Source organism: Apis laboriosa, unplaced genomic scaffold (assembly GCF_014066325.1).
Source record: "Apis laboriosa isolate Shangri-la unplaced genomic scaffold, ASM1406632v1 scaffold4_cov146, whole genome shotgun sequence".
NCBI lineage: Eukaryota > Metazoa > Arthropoda > Insecta > Hymenoptera > Apidae > Apis > Apis laboriosa.
The window spans coordinates 3,540,038-3,565,209 of record NW_025223501.1 but is presented as its reverse complement, the minus strand read 5'-3'; the positions used below and the strand labels follow the sequence as shown (position 1 = coordinate 3,565,209).

The window sequence follows — 25,172 nt, the reverse complement described above, 5'->3', positions numbered from 1 at the left end:
ATCGACGATCATCATCTTCTCGTTTCTTCAATCTCATTCATTCCTAACGTGAATGAAATTGTCATTTGTGACGTTATAAGAGAGAATCTATTCATTCGCAGGTGAAAGCAGAGGCGTTTGAAAGCCGCTAAAAAATGATAATCAAGCCAATGTTGCGCGAGGACGTTCGTGACTACTAGCGCCGCGTGTCACGATTTGCCATCGCGATAGGGACTTTCTAGGACACGATAGAAATCGTGGTCGAGTTGTTGCGACGCATGACAAATGGCGACGTTGTAATATTTCGCCAAAAAGTTGATCAAAATTATTAAAATGACCAAATATTTTTTTTTATTTTATTTTTATTAAGCCAAGTATCTAGAATTAAATGAATCTGTGTCGCGTGTGTTTTTCGTTAAAAGTAAACTTTTATCGAAATGATTTGGAAATTCAATTACTCGATAAAAATGATATTTTAATCACTTTATTTGATATGTTATATTATGTTTGTAAGAATCAAATCAATTATCAATTCATATAGAAATATGTAATGTGATATAATTGTGAATGTCATAATGAGTATACAGAGTTTCACATTGATAACGTAACATTGAAATAACACGAATAAAGTAATTAAAAAGCGATTACTGTACGGATGATTAATTAGTTTTTAATTAACTTTCATATTTTCATTGATTGTATAATTCGTTAACGTAATTGTTGTTAGTACGGATCGATTATTTAATGTTTCTGTTGCAAGATTTATTGGGAACAGATTGAGAAAGCGTAAGTTTTCTAGGTTATAGATGGAATCAAAGATTTTCTGTTCAAGGTCGCTTTCCCCTCCACTATTTAATCATGTGTAAAAGCATTATAGTTGTATAAAGTGATTAGAAAAAAAGTGTAAGTAATTTAGATAATTTGTTTATTTCCAAGTTTAATTAATTTATTAATTAATTTTTAGGCTTTAAAAAGAATTTAAAATATAATTATCAATATTTTTTGTATTGTATGGAATCATTTATAAAATAAAATATTTATAAATCTTTTTTATGGTATAAATAAAAAAAACTCTAGTTTTTTTTAGATAGGATAAAAAAATATTGAAACAAAGCTTGCTAAGGCACGAAAAATTATCTTTATATTTGTAAAAATGATTTCTCATTAAAAGATTGTTATCTAAAGAACGATTGATATATCTTCAAAATTGATAAGATAACTTGAAGCAATATCTGTAATCAAATAAATCTTATGTATATTATTAACAGATTTTCAATCTTAGTTTTTCATTAATGTATTCATTCAGAGAAAAATATCGAACAAATATAGATTTAATACGATAAAACTTTCAATTGGAAAATTTACAATTCCCTTTTACCGCGTGTACACTTATAATCAATTCCCTTTCTACCAATCTCGTTTCAAGACACACCCAGCAAGTGTAACAACCAGTTACTCTAATAATAAACGCTACAAACGCTTATTCGAAAAATGAGAATAAAAAAAAAAATGATAATATGATAAATTAACACGTAATAAATTAACAACAAAAATCTTTTTTACTATCATGAATTTTACACATCATATGTTAATTAATTAAACGTTTATACCGATTATAATCAAATATAATCAAATTATTCAATTTGTAATGTACGATATTCTATTCAGACATGTTTAATTTCAATAATTTTTTGCTAATAAAATTCTACACCTGAATTTGAAAATTTTGTAAAGGATTTTGTAACGCAACAAATTTCTAATTTTACGCTAATAATAAAAAATTAAATCTAGGTACACGGATACATCGATGTGAGATATAATATTTTTTAAATATATCAAAGATATCGAATAATCGAATGAAAAGAAGCGGACGTGGATCCGCTTAAAAGGAAAGAAACGGTTTTGCTCCGTGGCAACGACGTAACTTAACCATTAATGGAATTTCTGAACCGGACCCAAAACGGAAGTGCGTTCCTCGACCAAGCGCATCGCGGCACGTGCAGCGCACCGATGCAATGCATCAATTGCATAACCTTTTCGAATAACTCGTAACCGAGTCACCGCGTGGTGGAATATCAATTAACAGACAGGGATCGGCGAGAAGAAAACGCGTCCAACCACGACTTGTGGTTTCTGATCACGCGATCCTTGGCTTGTAGCCAGATTATAACCTGAGTTACGTGTGTTCCTTACTTTTAATAATCGAGAAAGAAATTTACTACGTGATATATACGAGTTCAAAATTTACATTGAAATTGCATTATCATGAACACATGAACGATTATATCGAAGTTTCATATTTTAGTTTTAACTGTGTTGTTTTTTTCGGATGAATTTATTTATAGCGAATTTTATAGAGTTTTAGGTTAGGAGAATTTGAATTGGAAGAGATCTTAATCTTAAGCGAAATTAATGGATAAAGTTGTCGATAATGATTGTAATTATAATATCTATCGAAGTTCGATAGAAATTACGGTGTTTTAAACTGACATGAATTTTAGGTTAGAAGAAGTTGAATCGATAGATTAATCAAGCGAAACTGATAGACTGATAAAATTGTCGATGATAATCGTAATTATAATCGTATCGAAGTTCGATAGAAATTTTAATTATATAATTTTGATACGTATAATGGATGTAGAATTTTAGGTTAGGAGAACTTGAACTAATAGATTAATCAAGTGAAACTAATAGATCGATAATTTCCGTTTTAATTGAAATAGTGTAACAAGAGTGCAATAATACAAATTGGGTCAAGAGAAATCTGAAGAAAAGAACGATGAAGTAGAAATCTTTTTCTTGGATTTCGACTTATGTTTTAATATCGAATAAGTGAAAAAAAGATTGAGTCTTAATGAATAAAAATGTGAGACATCCTCACGAAGATCTTCTACTAGGAAAAATAAACACGATATCCGGAAAATGTTATGAATATTGACCGAGTGAAAGCAAGTGAAAACCAGCATCACGGTTTTCTGATCACGTATATCGGGTCAGTATAATTATAGACGTTATTATGGACCTAGAACTTCCGTTTTCAAGGTTCAGATCAAAGAAGAGTGCATCTTGTGCATAGATTCGTTACGATGAATAATTATTAATTTATATCCTGATCGAAAATATAAAAACGTTATGTGAATTAAGCGTAGAATATAACACATTCTGAAGTAAAACACAAAAGAATTTGAAACATCAGAGATCATAATTTAATATAAAGTTTATCTTTGTGATACATCGATCTTTTAATTATATATATTGTATATTTAGATGTATATTTGATGTTCAACAATAGATGTTCAAATAATCACTAGATAACTATCTAACACAAAATCTATTACTGGAAGCAAACTATCTATCAGAGAAATTAAATTATCTATCAAACATTTTAAAATGAACTATTTATTAAAGTGAATAACATTATAGAATCACTTATTACAATAAAATGTTAAAAATAATTTTACTTATAATATTATACATATAAATTATACATATAATAATATGTATTATATACATATATTATACATAAATTTTACTTATAATAGAATTAGTTATTAAAGAAACTTGTAAAAATGAATGTAATAATGAAATGTTTACATTAAATAATTAAAAATTAATTAAGCAGCTATTTAAGCACATGAAATTAATTTTATCCAAAAGTAATTGTTCATTAAATAATTGATTATACAGCTGAATAAACTATCTATTAAAATGCCACATCTATCAAACAACTAATCAGCAAAATAGATAATTAATTTTTCTCCTCAAAACAATTTCTGTTGTTTGTAATTTAGTGGAGAGGCCTCGATTGGATGGATGGTGAGGACAGTCGGGGAAAAAGCAATTAATCTTACCGGAGAGAGGCGCGTAGACCGGATATGGGGCGACGTAATCCGGTACCTCGTCCTCGTAGATTGGCTGATGATAGTAGCAACTATTGTTCGTCGACCTGGCTGGTCCACAATACAACTCTTCCACGAAAGCAGGTGCGTCGTAGCCAGGTTCTCTCACCGACGGCGTATACCTGCAACCAGGTTTGCCAGTTTTCTTTTNTTTTTTTTTTTTTTTTTTTCAAATTTATGCTGAACTATCATTTCTCAATCTTACAAATGCAGAGTTATACGCTTTTTCAAATGATTAACAATAATAATCAAAAAATCGTTAAATACAACTCGAGCAAACGACTCGAGAAATAAATACAGAAAGAAAAGATTATTGTAAATTCATCGCGAACGAGTAAATGACGCTAAACTCTCTTTAACTTTCTTGATTTGCATTACTTTCATTTTCAGAGTGATATACTGTTCGTCCAATTATCCAACGAATAACGATGCTATATATTTTGATGAAAGAAAATAATCAAATAAAAAATCGTTAAAGATACAAGAGCAAAAAAATATATACAAGAAAAGATCATTACAAACTCATCGGTAGAAACTCTCTCGATTTAAGTAGACATTTTGAGGTTATCTTTCGAGCGTACAAGTTCTCTAGTGAAAAAAGTCAACGATTCGTTTTCATTGCTCGTTAAAAAATTCTACGAAAATCACGAACAAATAGTTGAATCGAGAAAGTGGAATTAGACACATCGGATATATAGCAATTGGAATAATTTCAAAAATACGAAACGCTTTGCACGAGGCGCTCGTGTATCTCGTTATTACACGATATTTACCGAGCAGTTGAGCCAACAGCATGATAATATTAGAAATGTCCATTTAAAGGCGAGTCACAGTAACCGTTTCCAGTAGCAATCTTCGTTCCAACGTTACCAGAAGAATTTTTTTTTTTTTTTTTTTTTCCCCACTAAATTAGCCGGTGATTCGAAACGAGTCGAGGGCCTTTCACCGGCTCTGATCCAAATGATCGATTTAAACGGCGTTACAGGGTTCAATGCACCACGTTGGATCGCTGATGCATGCCCATTACGATTAAAGGAAGTGTCTCTTTCCGGCAATTAAATTGCCTCGTAATTGTGTCTCGTGCTGTCTCCACACAACCTCTGGTTGTGCAATTTTTTTTTCTTTCATTCCCTCCACACATACGTCTTTTCTTCTTCTTATTTCTCGAAAAAAGCGAGTAATTCGATTTCATAGAAATTTCAGTATGAATGGTAGTTGACGAAGTAATCGTTCACGGAAATTTTAACAAGATTTCTTTCAAGATCTCTTTATACGGTTATCTGTTCTTGCAATACACTTGTAATACTAAGTATTACTTAGATACCTAATACGGATGTTCGATTTTTCTATATTCGGGTAAAATAAATTTTCCCTTTCTTCTCTTGCGTTTCGATCTTTGCAAAAATTATCGTAAATATTAAATATTATCTTACATCATTGTTCAATGAAATATTAAATTGCTAATATTTACCTTTCGATTCTTATCTTTAACAGTCTTTAAAACTCGAGAAAATTTCGTTCAATCGTTTTCGATTCAGATTATCATATTTTTTTTACGTACATACGTAAATAAATATGTATTTGAGTTGGCACATATTTAAGACAGTAATAAGTACAAAAATTATGAATCATTTGATTTGATAACAGATCGTATCGCTCGTACGTTTTTTATTTCATGTTTTTTATTTTATCTCTCTATTATTAATATTAATATCCATTCTCCTCCCCATATTATTTATTTCCACGTCAACGTTTTACAAAATTTTTTATTTCGAAAATCGCGTTTCCTTGATGCGTCGAGCGAAGGTGTGCAAAGTTTAATAAGTTTTACCACGTTGCGAGAGCAATGCTCAAGAACACGGTGCCCTACTTCGCACCCACAGATACGATCTTTCTCGAACTGATTGCAATGTATGAAAATTATATTGGGTTAAACAGACTGTGAATGAAAAAAAAAAAAAAAAAGAAAAAGAAAAGAAAAAATATTATACCTGCGAGTTTATGTAATCCCAAACAGAAAGAGAGACAGAGAGAACGATCGACGAGAACGTTTTTAAAACTGGAAATTCGAGCATGCCTTGCGAAATTCATTATATCTTCTCAAGTATTTTTAATTGGAAATTTCGTGTGGAATTTAGTAGTTCACATAATTTGTAATTAATTTGCAACGTTTATTTACGATTTTTCCTTTTTTTAAATCGATCACGTTGTTGTACATGAAAGCTACATGCATGGAATTATTTACAGTTTCGTGAAAAATTAATCGTGGAGCTGCAAATAAATCATATTCCATTTGTAAAGAATTCTTAGTTGTCTTTCCAATTGTCAAAATCTTTGAGAGAATGAAAAAATCAAATTGTTCACCCTCTATCTTGTGACAAATGATATGATAGAAATCGTTATAAATAAAGATTCCATTCAAAATGAAAAAAATTCTTCATTCCAATTTTTATGAATTTGTAAAATCGAAGGATTTTAGATATGTAGATTTTTAACATTTTTAGCGTTTGATTACTTCGAAGAACGAGAAATTGCTCGTTATTTAGATCATAATCTCAAATGTCAACAATTAGTTTTACCATTTAATTAATGAGAATTTTATCAGATTCGATCTGCCAGTCTCACTTAATTAACATTTCTAGTTGCACACGGTAAAATGCATATATACGTTCAAATTTGCAGTAATTTCTAGGAAACCGCTAATAAATAATTCTCGTAATTTGAAATAGAAAATGAAGTAGAAATTTGAAGTAGAAAACTTGAAAATCAAAAATTAAAAAATCAAAAATTAAAATCGACTTTTGCCTAAGTTTTTAAATTAATTAACGGTTGAAAACTATTAAAAAGTTTTAATCAAATTCCTCCACCCCGACGATTATGCGAAGTTAGTTATCCCTTAGGGTGCAAAGGATATCCCTATTATCACATTAGCCAATTTTATTAGAAACTTTCGTCTGATTACATCGTCAAGTTAAAACTAAATTTGTTTGGACGAACCCAAATGTCCACTTGAACAATTTTCAAATCATCGTTTCACATCGATAAACCTCTTACTTTATAAATGATTCTGCATCATACTCTAAATTTTCATCGATTGATTTTTGAAAACTGTTCCAGAACTTCGAATGCATCGTCGTTTGCCAACACAAATCAAAGAAAATTGGCCAAGAGTCCCATGTCAAGTCTGATGGTTGAAATTTGCTCGTGACCACTCACCAATATTCGGAGTGGGCACGTGCGTCTTGGGACAGCCGATAAGCCGATCGCCGACGATGCCGAGGAGGAACCTGTTGCGCTACGCCAGCCACGCTGTGTCGACGAAGGTACGCGTAATTCTCGAGATCCCACGGATCCACGTAGTGCCTGCTCGCACTTGCCGAGCTGCAACCGTCCCCGGAGCTACCGACAGAAATGGAATGCTGGGAACCGACCGAGTCCCAGTATATCGACGATTCGGTTGGCATTTTCATTTCTTCGTCCCTTCCTTCCCCTCTCTTCGCCGTGAAATAAAACTTTCTTCCCTAATTTTGACAACTCTATTTTTTTTTCAACGTCGAAAATTAAAGCTACCCTTTCGAATTTTTTTCGAACGATCACATTGAAATTATATATATATATATATATATATATGCGTATATAGTCTGGAAAGAAACGTAAGAAAGAAATTTTCTTATCTCAAGACAAGCGTCTTATTGGTAGTAGTTGTGAAAATTATTTTTAACGATTTTATTTTTTCCACTTTCGAGAGATGGTCCAGCAACGGTGGATTATTAAAATTGAACGCGTGAGAGAAATTCACACGTTGGTATCGTGTTCGAAGAACTGAGTCACACAGGAAATCACAATTCGATGGCTTCGAATTTCGTTTCTTCATCCGCGGCGAGATCGAGCTTATTTCCGTTTTCCGGTCGATCGAGGAGGCGCATTGCGCGCGGCACGAGCACGATTTCGCTTCTGGATCCGTTCGAACGGCGAGGTTCACTGTTTTCTTCTCCTACTTCGCCCGCCAAGGTAGATCTCTTGGAAGACAAGTGAAACCGAAGACTTTCACGCCTGCGCTACCACCCCACCTTCCTCTTGAACCTGGTGCATCGTCTTATTACGCCTGTAATCGCCTGTATAATTGCGTCTACGGATCATGGGGCCGTGTTAGCGTGAAGTTGGCCTGAAATTCATACCTTCGAACGAATTTCGTACGAACGATTAAACTTTGTGGATTAGAAAATTTTAATTGTGTAATTTTAATTGATTTCGTGATACGACGAATTTTAAGAAAATTATTCGAGGCATTCTTTTTCGAGCACGAATTTGACCAGATTAAATTTTAAAAAAGGGAGAAAATCGGGAAAGCGCGTTTAATTAGTTAATTAATTTAATTATTAATAATTTTATTTTTAAATAATAATATATTTTAAATATAAAATTTTATAATAACATGCTCGTTTCAAATCAAATCTTGATCGATATGTTCGCTCCTAAAAAGTGTCTCCCAAACGAAAGAACGATCGGGGGCAACATTCTATCCTGTTGCTTCTATTTCTTTCGACCGCGGTTCAAACCCTTCCCCCCTCCATATACGCGACGAACAATTGCGCAATGAACTTTCATTGGAACTTTTCATTGGAACGATCGTCAACCGGATTTAATTATATGAAACGCACGTGAACAGAGGTCTGCCAACCAAACAGAGACCTGTCGCTCGGCACCCGGGGCGGGTCAATTAAAATTGTGCTAACCGCGAGAAAAATGGCGTCGTTAGCGTGGAACCGACGTGACTGGCACGAAATTGCGTAATTATCGATCGTGGAATTGAGACGCGAAATAACTTGCTAAGAAAATAACTGTGCTTTCGCCAACTTGAGCGAATTAAACCATTCTATCGGTCTCTTCGCGATTAATTATATAAATGGGGATTTAAAAATTGGGGTATTCACCCCAATGATTGGGGTAACCGAAGCTATACGATGCAATGATTACAAATAATATAATAATTTATATATTAATATAATAAATTTATTTATATATTAATATAATAAATTTGAATAACTTTCCTGCAATTTTTCTGACGTAATTTTAATCGTGACTGAGCCAAACATTTCGTTGAACGTATATAAAAGAGCAATGAACGAAAAGGAAAGATCAAAAAATTTAGAAATAGGGTAAACGTTGGATAACATTGCTCGAAAATTGTGTAGTGCAAACTTTTATGGTACTTGTGAAATAGTGATATTGAAATTTGATCACTTACTTAACCTCAACTAACCTAACTTAAGTTCGAGTTCTCTTTGCGATTTGTCAAATGCAGAAAACGACAGTGAGTGAGAAAAAAGAAAGAAAGAGATCTGAAAATCAAGACGAGCATATGAATAAGTTTTTCGAAGTTGTATTCCTAGAGGAAAAAACCTCTTAGTGAGGATAAAAAGTTTAAATTGAACACTTACACTGTGTAGATCACGTACACTGTCTGTACACTCTTTATTAAATTAATTCGAAACGAGAAAAACAATTGGGAAAATAAAGCAACTAACGGTAAAATCAGTATACAAAATATAATTAATTGGTACATTTAATACAATCAAAGGTTTAATTCAATCACAAGACAGCTGTAGAAATAATAACACTATGATCACAAATGAGCAGCAAATGGATGCTGATTAAAAACTATAAATTAAAATTATGATGTCGGCAGCTAAAGGTTTTTCGATAATCACAAATAAACAGCCATGTTAGAAATACGCAGCTGATTTTTTTTTTTTCGAGTTTTTCGCGTTGAAAATCGAATGATTTTCGTGTTTATTCTTTTGAGAAAATACCGACGTATTTTACCTAGATTTATTTAATCTCTATCTAAATTAATTGCTTGTCAAATTTCTAGGATTATTTAGAATCTAAAACGATATTAACTGAGAATCAATATAAGTACAATAATTATAATTATATATGAAATTAGCTTTTTCTTTTCTTGAAACATTTTTTTTTTTTTCTTTTTTATCTACAAATAGTTTATTAGGAAAAATAAAAAATTTTTTCTCGCCTTTGACAAATTCATTCGAGTTACAAAAATACCGATCGTGATAACTTTTGCTTTCTATTGCTCGTGAATATTCACGATGTTCCGCGATCCGGTCTATCGAAAACTGAAACTGTTAGAAAGCCGGAATCATCCATCCTACACTTTCTTCAATCTTGACATCGAATGCATTCAATCGAATATGTCTGATTTTTCTATCTTTGTTTTCTCGATTTGCCATTCTGTATCTATTTCACTATAAAAATCCACAAGTTAAGAGGATTAAGACTGACCAAAATACGTATTAGATTTATTTTATTGTAAGTCTTAGATATTAAATTCCATAAAAATAGTTCTATCATTTTGATGGATTAAATTCTAAACTTGATGGGATGTTCAACTTGAGATCCGATGTTTGTGAAAAATTTAAAAGATATAGATTAGTTACTCAAAATGATAGAATACACTGGGTAATTAGTTATATTAAAGATATATTACTAGAAACGAGATTAATAGTATTGGGTTGTTTAGAAAGTTCGTAGCATTTCTGATGATTGATACATAAAATTCCACTTTATATTTGACGAAATGAAAGAAAATAATTCATGATAAGAAAAGAAATCACAAATTTGCAACTATAATATGGAAACAAAATTCTCCCTAATTTAATTAAATTCATTAATTAACTTTTGTTCACTTCACTTTTCTACTTAGTTATTATAAATATCAATTCTACAAATATACTATAAAAATGTATTAGAGTGTATAATATCGAAATACTTTATATAATTTCATTTAATTATAATTAATTATTTCTATAATATAAGAAAAATTAAATAAAAGATTAAAATCAAAATTTAATATTACTACTTATAACCTATAATTTTCCAGTCACGTCGGTTCGGTGGTTGGAAATTAATTTGGGAAATGACTGCGACATATCCTTAGGGAATTGTGATCCTAAAAAAAAAATCTATCATAAAATTCATATTTTTCTTGTGTTCAAATATATCAATATTAATCAATCTTGGCCGTGCAAATGAAAAAAAATTCAAAATTTCGACATTTACGTTTTATTTGTGATGTATCGAACATTTTCTCCATCGAAGATGATCGAGCCTTGACACACAGGCTTTATAGACACGTACACTGGGAAAATAGGATCAAAAGGTCTAGGTAATTGAGTTAAGTTTTAAGAAATAAATTAGAGAGCCTATCTCACTTGATACTGGAACATGAATTATCTCGTATTGACTTTCGGCAACGCAGTGGAGAGTTCCAACAGGGAATGGAAATTGGAAAACGTTGTCAGTTTCTCTTTTATTATTCGATTCTGTACCGCTCGAACTAGTTAGCTTAAAAAAATATTGACTTTAGATTAGGTAAACATTAAGGATAGGGATTAAGTAGAAAATAGGGATTGGCTGGCTGTCGTCACGATAATCACAGTGCCTCCTGTTTTAATCGTACAACAGGCTATTATGCAGAAAGGAATAATAATATCAATATCTTTTCCTTACATAACTTGAACCCTGAACATCTATAATATCGTCGTGTGAGAACAGTTGCATCTACTTTCATCTTTCGATACTTATATGAGCGTGTACGTGTTTTCGAAAATTTGAACAATTGGAGAAAAAAAAAAAAAAAAAAAAAAACAATTTTCAATAATTTTCGCTCAAATCTCTTTCCCAGAAAATATTTTTATAAAATTGAAAGTAAACGATGAACATTCTCGCGGATAGGTACACATTTTACAAAAAAATTCGGGAAAAAATAAAAAGAAAAAAAAATGTCTCAAATACTTTGGACAATTCGATGGATAGATTTGATCTTTAGAGAACTTTACACAGGGTTTAGGATCAAAGGGAGTTTTTTGTTTTTCCTTTTTTTTTTTTTTTTNTTTTTGTTTTTCTTTTTTTTTTTTTTTTTTTTTTTTTATCAAAAAATCCTTTCTGCGAAGAACGTGACACTATGATCGTGAAAATTAGGCGAGACGATCAAGCACACATTCCAATTACACACGAACGCCTTTTTGAACTAAATCCTGGCCACGCCGTTGGCCAGGATCAAAACGAAGAAAGAAAAATAGAACGGAGAAAGAAATGTTAAATTTAACTCAGTCGCTATGAAATGCCTATGTACACTCCTGATAATATACGATTACGATTATCTAATCTCTATCCTTAAAAAGGAAAACGGAGAAAAGGAAAATTCTCTCACTCTCACTCTCACTCTCATTCTCTCTCTCTCTCTCTCTCTCTCTCTTTCTTTTTTTCTATTTCTATCTTTGAACAATACCGCCTAGAGCCTTTAGTAACGCATATCACAGTTACAAAAATTCAACGTTTCTCGCTACTTGGCAACTCTTTCCCCTCCCCTCCCTCCCCCCTGTGTCTGCAAGTATCAAATCGTTTTTATACACATTTATACACGTACATCTATCGGACCCCAATGCTTTCGTCAGCCACGATTGCATCGCTCGACAGCCATGTGTAGCCTTCTTACTTGTGGGACATTTAAGGCTAAGAGAACTATGCCAGATCTGAGACAGTTTTTTTTTTTTTTTTTTTTTTTTCTTTTCTTTCTTTTTTCTTTTTGCTTCTACAGGCAGTTGAGCTGGCTTTGAGTGCCGGCGATATCATTGGAATTGACAGAACGTTGCATGCACGGAGTCGTGCCTCTTTGAAATTCTCTAAGTGCTTCTCTTTTCTATCAATTGGAACTCTACTTTATCGACAATTGGTTCCCTGTTGGGAAATAATTGTTTCATTTTTTTTTTTTTTTTGTTTCGATATCGTTTCGATCTAATTAAGATTAGGTGCTAGGAGAAATATAAAGTAGCTTTGAATTCAGATTTTTCGAATTTTTATGATGGATCTTGCTACGTTAATTTTGGATTGGATGGCTTATAGGTAGATGGTTAGCGCGGTTAAACCAATCCATCCATGACACATATTATATCGATTTCCATTCCTTTCTACTCTTCCTAAAGAATTTAATCATAAAAAAGATAGACGTTTACAATCACTTTCACAGGATTACTGTCATAAATATGCATGAAAGAGTTCTCGGTTTTATGGGGAATTTTCAAATAGTTTAAACGGAACACGTACGGTTACGGTTTTCGATGAGTCGTTTCACTTCCGGTCACGTAGATCTAATTACAGATAACCGATTGTCGACATCTAAGAGTTTCAAAGATTCTAATTGACATGGTCGAATATATCAATCGTTCAATTTTTATGGTCGCTTCATTCATATATGGTGTAAATGGTGAAAAAGATTAATTTCTTTTGTTATGTTACAACGATAGGAAGGTTTTTTTTTTTTATAAATAAATATAAATAACAATCTTTTTATTAGTTTAAACAATATAATGATAATAAAAATTTAAAATTTTTGAAAAAATAATTGTTATATCTATTTAATGAAATTTATTGAAAAAAAAAAAAAATGGAAGAATTTTTTGCATGATATAAGAATTACACCGTATATGATGAATATATATATATACCATAAATCAAATATTCACTAAATCTATAAACGAGCAATTTTTCTTAAAAAGTGTTGAATATTTATGAAGATAAAAAATTTAATAAAAGAATTGATTTTTTTTCTTTTTTAAGGATAATTGCTCGTTTAAAGAGTTAATCTTACATTTTCATGTTAGTACAAAATAATTGATATGAATCCTTTTTTTTTTTTTTTTTTTTTATAAGAAGCACGTATTCAATATTTGTAATGTATATATATAACAATGAATTATTATCTGAAAAATCTCTTTCCACCCTGTCCTTTCATCTTTCGTATAAATCTTACCACGCCAATCTCACAATTATATGCTGGCCCAAGAGGAATATCTATTTTCTACAAATTTGAAACTCGCTACGTTAGCTCGCGAAATATCTTTACTTTTTACGTACTTTTTCCTTCATCAATTTCTGGAATGCAATCTCCTCTGTCATTATAAAATTAGAAATTAAAATAAAAAAAAAAAAAAAAAAAAAAAAAAGAAAAAAGAAAAAAAAAGAATAAATACTTCTTTTTTTCCTTTTTTGGAACTTTATAACCTTTCATAAGGGCCTAAAAAGTGTTTAAATATACGTAAGATATCTTTTGAAGAGACACTTATTTAATTATGCTCGCAGCTCGTAGCCTCGTTTACGCGTTGTATGGCGATCGTTCATAAATATACATATATCTAATACATACATCACTACGGTTATTTTACAATATCTTCAGCAACAGCGCGCTGCTTTTCTGCCTTCATTTGACCTGGTCTAACAAAAGGGAAGCTGCTAAATCTACATTGTATTCAGTCTGCTTCAAAGCACCCTCGCACTGTTGTCGGTCTGCCAAGCCCAGCCTGAAATTACAACAGCCAATTGCATCATTGTTTAATCATTTATGCCTTCTTGCATAATGAAACTAACAATATTTTTTTTTCTCGAAATATTATTAGTTTTCGAATATTTTTTTTCATTTAAAATTCAATATAATGAAAATATTTTGAGTTTCTATATTGAGTCGTGAAATCTATTATGAAATCTTTCGAATAAGATTTACTAATTGTCTATAAAAATTTATTGTCTATAAAAATTTTGCTCGAAGCAATTTCTCGAATTCTACGATCGAACAGAGAAATCGAAAGTATCGTAAGTATACATTTATACGCGAAGAATTTTTGCGCTAAGTCGATAATTAGTTAAAAAGTGAAAGGAATATTAAACAATACTTTCGCGTCGAGAAAATTGACAAACAAAAATTCAAGGCTTTCTTTCCCAAACGATTTGTTTCGACCATCATTTCGAATGCTAATTTAATTTTTTTCTTCCAGAAATTATTTACTACTATTTTATGGACTTTGATCGACTCATAATATATTCAATCAAAATATTTCAATGAAATAAATATAAAAATATAATTGTTTTAAAATATTTAGTCTACATTTTATTTCCATCTTAAGTTATAAATAGTTGGCCACAAATTGCGTATATTTCAATATTTTGCTTCGGACGAACATAGCTAGCGCTAATAGCTCCACGAAAAAAAAAAAAAATCTAAAAATAAAAATTTACAAAAAATACATCCATATATTCAAAATTTGTAATAATTCCAAAGACAAAAGAATTCCATTATCATTGTTAACTTATAAAATCTTACTAGGATCCTGATGAACGAATCAAAAACTTACCTGACCAAGGACTCGATCTTGGCCTGCCTGTCTTTCAAGATCTGCTTTGCGGCCTGATGAGTGTCCCAGCCAGTGGCCTGCAGAGCAATGAGTATTTCCTGATGCGACGCGTCACTCGTCTCTCTCTGCACCTTCATCACTTTGTTCGCTCGAAATTCGTCGTTAAGGGACATGACCAGTTGTTGAGAGGCTGTAGTTAATGGAGGGCTAACTCCAGAGGGATACGCAGATGTGGAGGGGGCTAATTGAGTATTAACAACCGTCTCGGTCATCTGAGGAGGCAGACCTCTGGTCGAGGATTGTTGCAGCGTCATGGCGCCCTCTTGAGGCGGATTCGTGTGCGTGATTTGCAGCAAATTGGGATTGTTCACCAGATTGCTGGCCAAATTGGACTTCATCGCAGCTTGGCCCTGTCCTAACTCGTTCGAAATCGATTTCATAGGACTCCATGTAGTTGGAGGAGGGGGAGGATTGTACATTGGTGGCTGCTTTAGATGAGGACTAAAATCGCAGGGATGACCCTGGCTCGATATGCTTCTCGCCGTTTGTCCGGATCGAATCTGAAGATTGGATGCAGCCCCGTCCAAAAAGTGGCTATGACTTAGATTGCTGGCCGAATCAGAAATTGTCGAGGTACCGGCCGCGTAGTAATTCCTTAGAATGTTTTGCTGCACCGTCTTGTTGTACAACGTGTTGAACTCGTTTTGAGACAGTTGATCAAGGTTAGGTACTGTTTGTTTCAATTCCGCGTACACTTGCTCCGAGAACATCACGTTAGGAGGTTTTGAGACGATGTTACTGGAGTACGTTTGTTGAAGATCGTTTTGAATCTGTGTTATTCCATGAACATTAGCAGCAGGCAAGGAAAGGTTTTGGGCATTCATGGTCTGGTTGGAAATCGACAGCGAGTTCTGTGCATGATTCAAGTTCTGTTTGAACACGTTACTAGGTGCGATTTGTAAGAGATTCAGGTTCGTTTGCGTACCGTGTTGCGACGCCTGAGTCTGCTGCCAGATTTGGCCTACCATCTGTTCGGTTGTCGTTTCTAAGACACGTTCAGTGCGAGCAGGTTGTTGAATATTTGTACTCTTGGACGGCCAGGAGTTTTGAACTTTACTGGGCAGATTGGTGCTTCTGTAATCCAACTGTGGAGACTTGCGTTTGATGGTTTGGGGGGGAGGTTTCAATGCTGGGATCGTGTTATCTTGTAATTTGTTGATGGACGAGTAGGAATCGGAATCCGGATTTTGTTGACTTGCGATCATGTTTTTACTAGCTTCCTTCTCGCCCAAGTGCTTCTCCAGCTCTGCTAGAAAAGCAGGATCTAATTTTTTAGGCGAGATATTTTGAGAGTTTATAGTTAGCTCGCTCAGACTTTGGGCCAAATCATGATTCGATTTTGGCTTCGGTGGACTCTCATTGGGTGCGACTGGTGGGGGAGGAGGCGCGTCAGAAGTTTGCAAATTTCGACTAGAGACATTTACGTACGTCTGCGTGTCATTTTGCAGATCCTCAGGCCAATTAGCTATAGGTGGACTAGGTTTATCAATCTCACTGTAATGGTTTTGACTGTACGTATTACTTTCCTCTGTGTCCACATTCACGTTCAGATTAATACTATCGTTTCTATTCTCTTTGCTCAAGTTTATGGAATAATGATTCACGTCTGAACCGGATTCTGAAGTGAAATAATTTGTACTGTTCTGGCTACTACCAGCATCTTGGTTTTGCACATTTCCGTAATTTTGCGTCTTGAAATATCGACTGCTCACATCTGACGGAACATGACTGTAATATCTCGAATGCGGTAGTTTCAAAAATACTGAGGATGTGTCGAACGGGTCTGAGTATGCTGGGTCTATGTTCCCAGGGAAATTAGCGTAAGTTCGAGGATCTTCGTCCTGCCAATTTGTCTGGGGCTGTTGCTCTATGTCATCGATAGGTTCGTCGAGGATATTAACCACTCGTCGACAGGCAGTGTCCGATTGTACTTCGTTTGTATTCACAATCTCTTCTGGTGACAGGTCAATTAAACTGCCTTCTTGGTTGCCGCTTGAAACAGAGGCATTTGTCGTTTTAACAGGACTAGCACCGATGTCATTTTGAAATTTCGTGTAATTGAATTGCTTCCGTGATCGTGGCGTACCGCAATATTTATCCTTTAAAAGATTATCTGGAGGTACAGTGACCCCAACAATATCAGGTGGTTCCATGGGATTTCGAAGATAAACATCGTCTATGAAAGTAGGGCTGCCCCAACTTTTTCCAAAAGGTGCACCATGCCCGGTATGAATGAAAGAATTCTCCAATGGTTTACTAATGTCTTCTGGCTGTTTACGTCTCATAGGGTCGACATAACAGCGAGGGAAAAGTCCGATTTGAAAGGTTCGTTGGTTTTGACCCTTCCACCAATAATTCTCTGGTTGACCATCTAAAATAATTATTTGATCACCTTGTTTTATGGTCATTTTACCTGGATCAGATACTGCGAAAGAACTGATCGCTTTCATTACAGTTGGGACCATCGACGTGAGGGATATTCGTAGAGAAGCGAAAGTTGGTCTTTCTGAAGGATCACAAGCCCAACAACGTAACATTAGTTGATACATCTCTGGTGGCGTTGCTTCTGGCTCGTGTAATCTTTCACCTTCTTTGTCAATTTTTCGAAGAATCTCTGATCCCTTTAAACCGACCCATGGCTCCTCCCCGAACGTAAGCATTTCCCACAACGTAACACCAAACATCCACACGTCGGATGCATGAGTGAATTTTCGTCTTTTCAAAGATTCCGGAGCACACCAAGGAAATGGCACCTTTTTGTGTTCTGACATCACATAACAATCTTCCTGTTGGGGTAGTGCCCGCATTAGGCCAAAATCACCGATTTTCACTTTGTCTATTGAACTCAGAAGAACGTTTCTACAAGCTAGATCACGATGTAGGAAACGCTTTGCTTCCAAATAGGCCATACCAGTGGCTACTTGCAAAGCATAATCGCACAATGTTAATACTGAAATTTGACCACACTGTTTTCGCAAATAATCTAACAGAGCTCCAAGAGAGGCAAGTTCTGTCACCATCATCATTGGTTGTGATAATACTACACCATATAATCTATAAAAAAAAAAAAAATAATAACATATTAATTTATTTAATTAAAATTAATTACTTGATTTTTATCTATTAGTCTTTAATATATGTACCTAATAAGATTTTGATGGTCCAATGTATGCATTACTTGAACTTCAGATACAAAGTTCTCTATAACACTTGGTTGAGCATCTGCTTTCAAAACTTTCACAGCGACTGGTAATTTTCTACCAGAAGGAGAAGTCCATTCTCCACGTCTCACTATACCAAAACTACCATCACCCAATTGATCGGATAACGTTACATCTTTGTCTTGAATGAGACAGGTTAGCACCGAGGAACTTTCAATTGGTTGTGAAGATTTCTTATTGCTTTTCGTACTACTTCCAGGCTTGATCTTGGTTATCAAGTTTTTCTTCCATTGCGTGGTTCTCTTTTTCTTAACTGCTTCTAATAATCTTCTAATTCCTGGCTTTCCTAATCCTATCTTTTCAAGATCTTCTGGTTGTACATAATCAAAATGATGTAATCGAGTGATTTGTAAATCATCCCGTATCCTAGTGAAAAATTGTGAGAGTTGAACATCGTGCAGCAGTTCCTGCAACCATTCTGTACCCTCATCATCTGCCATGTTCAGTTATTCTAATATCCTGAAAGAAAAAAAATGGATTATCTAAAGTATATTGATGAAATAGTAAAATGAAAATTTATTAATATACATAGAAAATAAATAAAATAAAAACAAAAGTACATAATTACCACACAATATGAAAAGGGAGAAAAAAAGGAAAAGTATGAAATAATAATTTATTTATTTAAATATTACAAAGATATAAGGATATATATATAATGATAGTAAAACAACAATGAAATCAATGATGCTAAATTCATTTATTTTTATTCATATACAATATTAATAGAGATCATGCAGTACATAAAAACAATTAGTATCAGAGAATTATGTAGGTGTATAGAATGATATAAATACAGTATTTATGTTTTATTCTTATCTCCCCTTAAACAGGAAATGAGATAATGCTTAGCTGTAAGAAGAAGAGTTGTCGGCACATGTCATGTTATATATTGTAGGTACAAAAAAACTTATTTATATTGTTGGGCTTTGATGCAGAATAAAACGCAAAAGCAAATTTAAGTCATGCACATTTCTCATATCTCTATCATGTCTCTATCCGTCTTGATTATTTTTAAAAATAATTTAATCAAGAATTAGACAAAACATATGATTTAAAATAAAAATATCAAAACTCTCTTGTTCAATAATTTATTAAATAATAATATTAGTAAATTATCAGATGACAATTTGTAAATCAGAGATTTCGGTTATATAAATCACTTTTATAATTAAAAAATTTTTTTTTCTTATACAAAATATTTTATAATTATTAATTTCATTAATATTGATTTAATACTGCAAAAAGAAACTGAAGAAAGATGAAAATAAAAAAAATAAATAATAAAAAATACGCTTGTAGAAGAAATAAACTATATAGTTGAACAAAAAAAAAAAAATCAAGCGTGACATTGATTATCTTGATATATATTTTCCCTTCACCATATATTGCACTTTCAAAACAAAAAAAGAAAAAAAGAAAAAGGAACAGATCGTATCCTCAGGGGATAAAAGCATTGATTACCTTTCGATGGAAGAAAACTGTCGAGAGCAGTTACGTTTCCATTCCATCAGCGCGCATGTTCGTCGCAACACAAATCTGTTTACAGTCACTCGGTGCATGTGCAATACGGGGAAATCCTATATGAAATTAGACGGCGGCGAAATTTGAGCGGAATCATCGCCACTTGAGTAGCCTCGGCATTTTTCTTTCTCTTTGTCTCTTTCTATACTTTTATCTCTATCTCTCTCTCTCTCTCTTTCCCTCTCCCTTTTTTTCTCTTTTTGTTGTTGCACTGCGAATAAATGCACACGACAAGATGCACACAATTTGAAGGAAGACGGTCAGAAAGCGACAACTAATCCACGACAACGTACACTTCGTCGAAATTCCAATTGCACGACGTGAGAGAGACTTTCACCGTATGAATTTCTCACGCAACGCATTGTTATGCACCCGATTGTTCGTAAGACGATTTAACCTAAAATGCGCGCGCGATTTTTTCAATTTCAAACCATGCTAGTTCTCAAATAGAGGCGCCAAGATATGTATTGATGCACATTACAAGTCGTCTCCATCGCATTTTCGTTTTTAACTTTTATAAAATTTAAATGCACGTACAAACGACAAGAAACCTAACCACCCGACAAAACACAGTACCGCCTACTGCCACGGACCATGCACGGATGCAACTAAATGCTTGTCAACGAGATGGCGCCATTCTACACCACTACATTCTAAATGCAGAAATCGATCAATTGCAAATCGAATGATTAATATTTTATTTAAAATCAAACTTTTAAAATATATTTTATAAAAATAAATAAAATGACGAAGATATACCTAAAAATGATTAAAATGATATAAAAATTTTTGTGAGTATATCTTGTAATATTATTGCAAGAAATAGGGAAAATTACTAGATAGGGCTGAGTATTTCCCTAGGGAAGACAAAGGGAGCGGGAATGTTTAAATATTTATTTTAAATTGAATTGATCATTAAGAAAAAAGATAAAAAATATTTATTTTTTACAATAAAAAAAATTTTTGGATAATAATTTCTTTGTAGAAATAAATAAAATATAAAACATTGAAAGAAAAAACTACAAATGAAATTTTAATTAATTAAAATTAAAAGAAATTAATTTTATAATATAACAATGTAAAATTATTAAAATATTTTATGAAATAAAGATATATAAAAACGTAATTTTAATAATTTTATATATTATTCATAATAATTATTATGAATAATAGAAAGATAATTAATATAATTAACAATTTTAATCAAAATATTATCATATATTATATATAAAACAAATGTTTCGTAATATATATATCATGCACAATATCATGATGTGTGTAAATGATTAAATCAATATATATATATATCTTTATTTTTACTTACTTTATTCTTACCTTAATTAATATTGATAATTTGAGAACAACGATTACTATTGCTTTAATATCAAGAATGATGTTAACTGACATTATTTTATCACACTATAATATTAACCTATTTTATTTTTTCAACAATTAGTTAAAAATGTATGTTGATAAAGATAAAATTATCTATTTACTTATCTACTTAACAAGTAACAATAACGAAATAAGTATAAACAAAATATAAAACGTGTATTATCAGCAATAATGTAATACAAATACACAAATAAAAAATCTTTATGAATAAGTATATGCAATAAGAATAGAAAGGAAAAGATTGTTATGTTTCGAATAGGAACCATTCGAATTAAATCAAAATTATTTGATTTATAAAAATATGTCAATCAAGTGCATTTTAATACAACGAATATACGCAAAGATGTATTCAGAGGATGAAAAAATTTTAATCACACCTTATTCTACAATATCCTTAACATCGGAATGGCAACGATACTAATTACCAAGTTGATGATTATTGTTATTGTGTCACCTACATCGGTCGTGTGCCGTGTAGAAATAACTCTCTCGCATTTTAACATCGTTTCGTGTACTATTATGAATTCGTGGCGCGTCTCGAGATTGCGTCACCCCTGTTCAATAATTCAAAAACAGGTTGCAAATCCGTTCCACCATTTAAGAAACGTCTCGATAAAGTTGCTTTTCGTTGCATGCAAGATTTCATCTTGCATACATACATTTTTCGTCGTCGACCTAACCTTATTCTGATCACTGCAATATGGAAACTTTATTACGACGATATTAATGCAATTTTTCGCGATATATTTGGTGCATAATATAATATAATTCTACTTTAGATTAATTTTATTTTTTATTATCAATAACGAATGAAATTTAATAATTTTAATAAGAAAAAATTATCGATCGATTATATTTAGAATCTATAGATTGATTCGATATTATATCAAAGATTATTTCAATATCGAATAAGATAAGATTAGCATATATAACAAAATAGATTTGAATTTCTTCTTTTTTTTATTTATTTATTTATTTGTCTAAAGATTGATTTTAATACTTAGAATAATAACGATAAATTTAGAAAATTCTTCCTTAAGTGAATATTTTTTTTTTTTCAGGAAAAATAAATTTTTTAAACAAAATCGAGCACAAAGTTATTAGGGTTAATAGTTGGAAAATTATTGAGCATGTGACTTCTCAAGATTACGATAATGACGTGAATTCACAATGACAGCGCATGCTTGATATCGACTTGTAGCAGCAACAGTTTCGTAAAACGCAGTCATAGCCGCAGTAGCGACAGCAATAGAGAATCACGATAAATAGAGAGGGAAACAGAAATACTGGTAAGAATCTCACGAAGATTCTTTAGCGATTTTTCGATTCTCCCTCACAATTAAATATTACAAATTGCAATTTTTAATTTTTCCATTTTTTAATCTCTCAAATTAAACAATCATTCATTATTAATTCGTTGTTTCTTCTTTATATACAATTCTTAATCTTGAAACTCAAATATTATAATTGCATTCTTCTATTCTTATTATCTCAATTATTCTTTTAAATTAAACGATAAATTATTTTTAATCCACTTTTTTTTATTTGTAATTTTAAATTTTCCAACTCGAAATATTTTTTTAAGAGATTTCCAAAAATTAATTTCCAAAAGAGATTATCGATTTGATTCAAAAAATTGTTGGACGAATGAAATAAAGATAACAAATTTACATTTTCACTTATGGCATAGATTTAAAATAATGCCACATTATTAAGATCAAACATCGTAAAGTTCCACGCCCTCATTAACACATACCTTCTAAACGATTTCATTAAGATCGCTCGGGGAATGGAGGGATTCGTGAAAAAGGAGCAAAATTCCACTCGTTTTTAATTAGCCTCAAAATATTCCTGACTGCTTATAACTTAACGTATTAGAAACGTTCGAAAAACATGGGACACGTCGGTGGGAAAGAAAGGAAAAGAAAAAAAAGGAAAAATAATAAAAAGAAGCGCCATCGGCGTTCGCACGATGGGCGCAGTCGCGCCGAAATTCTATCGCCAGTCCAACATTGACCGTCGTCCGTGTTCGCATTTTTTTCTGGTTTTCCGCTCGAGAAAACAGCCTTGGAACGATAAATATATCTAAAAGAAACGTACAAACGACGTAGAAAAATTTTAACGTCGATAAAAGAGAAATATCTGATATACTTGGAATTTTTTTTTTTTTTTTTTTTTTTCCTCCGTTTTCTCCTACGTTCGTCCAAACGGAAATTTTATTTTATCACTCGATTCATCGATTTTAAAATAATAGGATAGGAATTGTAACACCCTGTATGATCGTATTTTTTTTTTTTTTTTTTATAGAAGAAAGTCAATTTGATTTGTTTTCTTTTTTGAAAAGTAATAATTCTGTATTATTCCAATGATGGATATTTGAATGAAATTCGTAAACTAAATTGTTTACCTTCGTGTTTCGTGGATATTAAAGTGATAGTGGTCCGTTTGGACAACGCATTGAATTCGAGACGCCGCTTGTTGCATTCGTGATATTGTAAACAATTGGAGATGTTCAAGAGAGTGGCCTCTCTGCACGCCACCCTTCCGTTCTGCGGCATGAATTCCGTGGTGGAGGAATTTTGGAACGCTTCCAGGAGGTAGCTATTTGACTGTTGAAAAGTTAAAATTGTTGTCACCTCCGATTTACAGTCACCTCTAATCATTATTTTAATTTATCGATCTTTTTTAATCATATATCATTTTTAAATTTTGTAAATTCATTGAATTTTGACGAATCCACGATAAAACATTTCGAAAACTTTTTATTTTATATCAAGATTTAAATATAACAAAATATGTTATAACAAAGAACTATCCTCTATGACTATTGCAATTTACTTGAAATAAAAAAGTGGATCAGATTACAATTATAATTTTGTCGACTTTAATTATTCAAAAAAATATCGATTTTGATCGAAAATGATTTCTCCATCGGCTCGTTTACTCACTTAACTGCTTAACTCTATCGTCCCACTCCCACTTTCGGAAAGTGCACCGCAAATATTCATCAATAACGCGGTAAACTTGATCAACCGCTTGTTGCATGCATCTCGAGTAAGCAAGTGGGCTTAAATGCAGTTTCATGCATCATATCTTCCTTTTTAAGTAATGCAACTTTAAGAATATTGTAAACAGTTTTTAATAATCTGATAACAATTGTTTAAAAAAGAATGATCGATGAATGACAAAGAAACGCGTTAAACGTTCTAAACGAGGTAATCAAGTGAGCAAAAAGTGGATAGAAGGGCAAGACACATATTTTTTTTGTCACTGTTAAAGAAAGAGAAGTAAGATTCGATTTCGTTAAAATTTGAATTTTATTTTATATTCATTCGTACAATATTTTTTTTTTTATTATTTTTAATAAAATTGATTTTACAATTTTTATCTTCCAAATTCCATTTTTTCCAATATTATTCAATGTCCTTATGGGAATCAATATTTTAAAATGAGCAAATAAAAAAAAAGCGATATTTATCTTCGTCAATAATGGATAATTTCCGATATTTCGAAATTTTTATTCGTATTCCAGACTTTATCTTCGCGATATTTTTTTTAATATCCCTGTGAGAAATGGTCTCAAAGGGGAATAAAAAAAGAAACAAAAAAAAAAAAAAAAAAAAAATCAAACGGCAAGCAACGATCGAAATATCGAAAGATTTGATAAACGAGCTACTAAAATAACCATACCACCGTATCACATGAATTGATATAAACTAGATTTATTAATAGAAAAACGGAGACATCGATCGATGCTAAGGCCGTACGTATTGGTTCATCTTCGTTTTACAACCAGCTTCAAATTAATTGCATTAAACCAATTAAACTAAAGCCAATTGATAAAAAACACGATCAAAATTTGTGTAACATTATTTCCATAAAAATCA

General features: G+C 32.2%; 2 protein-coding genes across 4 annotated transcripts; one reads left to right on the top strand and one right to left on the bottom strand.

The window, feature by feature from the left end:
* The first annotated feature begins 1,747 nt into the window (after positions 1-1,747).
* LOC122717130 lies at positions 1,748-7,230 on the top strand. Its single transcript, XM_043940895.1, has 3 exons — positions 1,748-2,971; positions 3,771-4,010; positions 6,996-7,230. The coding sequence occupies exons 1-3, from the start codon at positions 2,907-2,909 to the stop codon at positions 7,084-7,086; spliced, it is 396 nt and encodes a 131-aa protein (XP_043796830.1). The 5' UTR covers positions 1,748-2,906; the 3' UTR covers positions 7,087-7,230.
* On the bottom strand, positions 3,870-20,453 carry LOC122717125. 3 transcript variants are annotated; one of them, XR_006347153.1, is made up of 5 exons: positions 19,831-20,453; positions 18,289-18,825; positions 15,086-18,199; positions 14,104-14,257; positions 3,870-4,000 (listed from the first exon to the last, which is right to left on the bottom strand). XR_006347153.1 is itself a non-coding variant. In XM_043940885.1 (4 exons), the coding sequence occupies exons 2-4, from the start codon at positions 18,804-18,806 to the stop codon at positions 14,158-14,160; spliced, it is 3,732 nt and encodes a 1,243-aa protein (XP_043796820.1). In that variant the 5' UTR covers positions 18,807-18,825; positions 19,831-20,453; the 3' UTR covers positions 13,417-14,157. The 3 variants fall into 3 exon arrangements, 1 of the variants encoding a protein (XP_043796820.1); XR_006347154.1 differs by lacking the exon at positions 3,870-4,000 and adding an exon at positions 7,548-8,056; XM_043940885.1 differs by lacking the exon at positions 3,870-4,000 and having other exon boundaries at positions 13,417-14,257.
* Positions 20,454-25,172: the final 4,719 nt, after the last annotated feature.